Below are 4,921 nucleotides of genomic sequence, written 5' to 3' on the forward strand. Positions count from 1 at the left end.
ATGTTATTATTATTATTATTATTATTACTATTATTATTATTACTATTACCATTAGTATAATTATTATTATCATTATTGCCATTATTATTATTATTGTAATTATATATATTTAGGTCTACTATATACGCACATATATATCATATATACATATACAAACATATAATATATATGTATATATATATATATATTTACACACACATCACAATCATAATGTTTTCTGATTTCATAATAATTCCTATCTTTACTGTTATCACCGTCATAATCATAATAATTCGCATCACCATAGAACCACCATGATCACTCACCCCCCCCCCCCCTTTTCAGATGGTGGGTGGAGCACCGGAGGATAAACAAGCCGGGGAAGCAAACACGTGGAGGAGCCTGCGAATGTAAACACTGCACGAGCGTTACTGTCAGGTTAGTGTGGAGACGTGGGTCCTCCTGGCCGGTTTCGGGCGTTATGTTTGCGGTTATTGTTATTGGTGTTCTTGTTGGTGGGGCAATGGTTGTTGCTTTTGAGGCGGTTGGTTGTTAGGATTGGTTGGTGTCGTTTATTGTTACTTATTGTTAGATTGTTTTTTTTTTTTTTTTTTTTTTTTTTAAGTGGTAATCGTTTATTTATAAAAGTGGTAATTAGTCACGTGTGAAAGTGGTAATCAGTTACTTATAAAAGTGTTTATAATATTTTGTTTATATATTTATCGTCCTTTTGTAATCCCAACGGGTGCCGTAAATAATATATGTTAATAGGAAGATTTCAGGTTTGGAATACTGTAATGTTCGATAATTTGCATAAAAATCACGAGTTTAAAATATCGTAATAATCTCAAGTTGCAACGCGCAACTAGCCTCCATCTCTCTCTCCTTCTCCCACCTTGACTTCAGCTGATTGCCTTGTGCATTTTTTAAAGCGCACCTCACACCAAAAGTAATATCTTAATGCATATGTGAGCATGGCATACTTTGAGCTCTGAACAGTATATCCTCTCGTCTTTACAAACATTTACGAGCATTTTGGGGGGGCAACTACTATGCATTTCAGCTGCCTTGATCTATATTTTTTTCGCAAATCCCTTTCAATCGGACAGCGAGATCAGTATGGCATTATTATCAGATGTATCCCGACATGGCATTCGAACATGTAAAGGGAGAAGCAGTTGTGACGTCTACAAACCCACTAGCTCTGCTTAATCATCTTATCCTCCCTGCTCGCTTCCTTCCTCACTTCTCCCTTCCATCCCATGCAGTACGTGTCTTAAGTGCCAGATAAATGGGAAGTAAATACTCTGTATGGTAGACAGCATTACTGTGACCACTGTTCTGCCCTGTGTGGGTGTTTTATAGTGTGCGGTCGGTAATAATGGTGAAGCTCGGGCAACAGTCAGCATCGTGTGTGTGTGTGTGTGTGTGTGTGTGTGTGTGTGTGTGTGTGTGTGTGTGTGTGTGTGTGTGTGTGTGTGTGTGTGTGTGTGTGTATGTGTGTGTGTGTGTGTGTGTGTGTGTGTGTGTGTGTGTGTGTGTGTGTGTGTGTGTGTGTGTGTGTGTGTGTATGTGTGTGTGTGTGAGGAGGAATGTGAGGAGGAATGGAAGGGGGAGGGAGGTGAGGAAGGAGAAGCAGGGGAAACGGCATCACGCTTTACATGTTCGAATGCCTTCTCGGTTAAAGGCTCCTACGCTATCAAAGTCAATATCAAACGCCGTAATTAAGTGGTAACGCACTGTAGTACCAAAAAAGTATTGCAGATGTGAACCAGACGCTCCAGTGCCATACTGATCCTCCCTCGTTTGGAAGAGGCCCCTGATACGCATTTTTACTAATAATCTCCTTTTCTCCCTAGCCTGCGAGGAGTGGCGGAAGGCAAGCAGTACAACGCGATCCACGATGCCAACAGCGGCGAGTCCCTGAGCATACAGCCTTCTTCGAGCTCGTCGCTGTCAGCCAGGTAGGGTCTTCTTCCTTGGAGATTTATTGACGTACCTCGGTGACGTTAATGACTTTCTTCGGTGACTTAATGATTTACTTCGGCGACGTAATGACTTTCTTCGGCGACGTAATGACTTTCTTCGGTGACGTAATGACTTTCTTCGGTGACGTAATGACTTTCTTCGGTGACGTTAATGACTTTCTTCGGTGACGTAATGACTTTCTTCGGTGACGTAATGACTTTCTTCGGTGACGTTAATGACTTTCTTCGGTGACGTAATGACTTTCTTCGGTGACGTTAATGACTTTCTTCGGTGACGTAATGACTTTCTTCGGTGACGTAATGACTTTCTTCGGTGACGTAATGACTTTCTTCGGTGACGTAACGACTCTCTTCGGTGACGTAATGACTTTCTTCGGTGACAATGACTTTCCTTGATGATTTAAGGACTTCCCTCGGTGACTTACTGACTTTCCTCGGTGACGTAATGACTTTCTTCGGTGACAATGACTTTCCTTGATGATTTAAGGACTTCCCTCGGTGACTTACTGACTTTCCTCGGTGACGTAATGACTTTCTTCTTCGATGACTTCGCTGACGTAAGGACTTGCCTCGGTGACTTACTGACTTTCCTCGGTGACCTAATGTCATTTTTCGGAGATCTAATGACTTGTCTCGGTGACTTAATGAGTGTTTATACAAGTGTTGGTTAAGAGTTTTTGACAGCTTTATAGGGGGTCATTATGAAATTTCGTTATATTGGTTTTCTTTTCTTTTCTAAATTGTGTTTTCGTTTTCATTATTTTTTCAAAGTAAGTGTACATTAGTGCTAAATATTGAGACATTCCATTTCCGGACTTATATGAGATATATTTTAGACATGGACTAAATAACGATAACTTTCATATATCGTTATCACGTTGTTAGCCCTTTTTTCATCTTTAAGAAAGTTTACTCCTCCCCAGGCGAACCGGCTTGTGGCTCGCTGCCTCGGCCGTCCTCAACCTCCTCATCTACCTGACCTCCACCCTGCTCATGCTCATCGCCATGACCATGAACATCTACCTCATCCTGTCCATGGGCGTCGGGGCCTCCTGTGGGAAGGTCGCCGTCCTCCTCGCCCGCAGGAGGATGGAGGACGGGCCGTGCAAGTGACGCCAGAACAGGGTTTCCCCCAAACCCTGGACGGTGGCGGAGGCGGTGACGGAGGTGGAGGCGGTGACGGAGGCGGATAGGAACGGCCTCCCGCACACCACGCCCTTCTGAGGGTCCTCGCTGCGGTCATAGCTACGACGGAGGAGGTCTATGCGCGTCACTTGAGTTTGGCCGAATTGCTCGTAAGAATACCATATAAATATATATTCATACCAGTAAGATGGTGAAAAGATTTATGTATGAATATATTTTTTACTAGAGTGTCCCGGTGACATCAATTAACGGGAACTCTATGAATTGGGTTTTGCAACTATCAAATAAATATCTGTATAGACTCCAAAGCTCGCAATCCTTTCGAAATGCCCACAGAAGTTGGCCGCTCTATCTGTCTTGGTTTCTGGAAAAAAAAAATAGGATTTAGGCGTAAAAGGGGCATCTTAAGCAGTGATAGGGTAAATGCTATAAAACTAAAATGAAATTCATTTGAAATATCAAAATAACACAAATAGACCTGTGAGTCATATAAATAAAATGAACTATGATGTAATAACATTTTGAGACACGGAAATACCACCATATACTTCTCAAGCGTCGGTTTACCATAGTGTTAAGGGAGTTGCGAACATTTAATAAGGAATTGGAGAAATGTATTAAGGAGCAAGCGAACAGTCTGATAAATACGTGGATTAGATTAATAAATGTGATTATAATCCGGCATAGAACACAATTCCCAACATTCTGTGAGTTATAGCTTAATAAGGATTATTGTTTTGTTTTCTGATACAGTAGTAAACACAGGAGAGGGTTAATATATATATTCATACAATACACACACATACACGCGCACGTGTGCACATGTATGAATATATATGTGTGTGTGTGTGTGAATTGGAAAAAATCTGGTAATCCAGCAAAACGTACTTTTGACTGGATTACTGGCTGAACCAAAACGCAATTAACTGTGAATCACCATTTTAGTATGGTTGTGAATATAGAATAATTTGCCGAAGCTAAGTGCCTGTCCTCCCCCCTCCCCCCCTTTCTTTACTCTCTCCTCCACTGCAACGGTGATTTACTGCTTTAGGAGGGGGGCATGGTTAATATTCAACTACATCAAGCCTTACAAAATCTGTGATAATATATAATTATAATATTAGTCAAACTCATTAGGAAAGGGACATGAAATCATGAAAGCAGCAGATCATTACTAAGAACTTTGCTTATGCACATGTACACACTCGTGAACGTGCAAGTACATGCACACACATATTCTAACAAACAACTAAACACACGCACAATAAACATTAGTCAGCTTAAAGTTACAAAGTTAGTGTTGAGATCAGTGGTAGCATAAATGCATTGTTCTCACACGTAATATGTTTCTGTGGTAAAAAATCCGTCTTTTAACTTTTTAAATATACAGACACTCAATGCAGTCATCACGCTTTTATATACTTATAGGTGTGATGATACATATATATCCTAAAAGAGTATATTTCTGTGGTAAATGATTTTAGATCAAACAAGCCTAGAGAAGACACTATATGTATACTGGATCAGAATAAATGTTTAATCTATATTTTTCTTCAGTAGATGTATAATAAAGGTTACTGCATTTTCATGAGTATTCGTTTTCCTTTTGTTGATAAGAATAATAATTTGATATTCATATACAGATATGTAGAGAGATAAGCATTCACTTCTTGAAACTTAGCATATCAGTCAACCTATAAATGTGTGTTTATGTCTACATTTACACATTATTCATCTTTTTATCTTTCTGTATTGGTTTTAACATATCTACTGTATATTCTTTCGTAACACACTACGGTCTGGATTAA

The 4,921-nt window shown here is 39.9% G+C and overlaps 1 protein-coding gene across 1 annotated transcript in view; it reads left to right on the top strand.

Annotated features, from left to right (window-relative positions):
* Window positions 1-4,697, top strand: part of LOC125034712 — a gene marked incomplete at its 5' end in the record, with an annotated part of 19,344 nt that extends 14,647 nt beyond the window's left edge. Inside the window, 3 exon segments of the mRNA XM_047626631.1 lie at window positions 325-417; window positions 1,839-1,943; window positions 2,891-4,697. Coding sequence (XP_047482587.1) covers window positions 325-417; window positions 1,839-1,943; window positions 2,891-3,080 — 388 coding nt within the window.
* Between the last annotated feature and the right edge of the window lie 224 nt (window positions 4,698-4,921).

Source organism: Penaeus chinensis, chromosome 18 (genome assembly GCF_019202785.1).
Source record: "Penaeus chinensis breed Huanghai No. 1 chromosome 18, ASM1920278v2, whole genome shotgun sequence".
Lineage (NCBI taxonomy): Eukaryota > Metazoa > Arthropoda > Malacostraca > Decapoda > Penaeidae > Penaeus > Penaeus chinensis.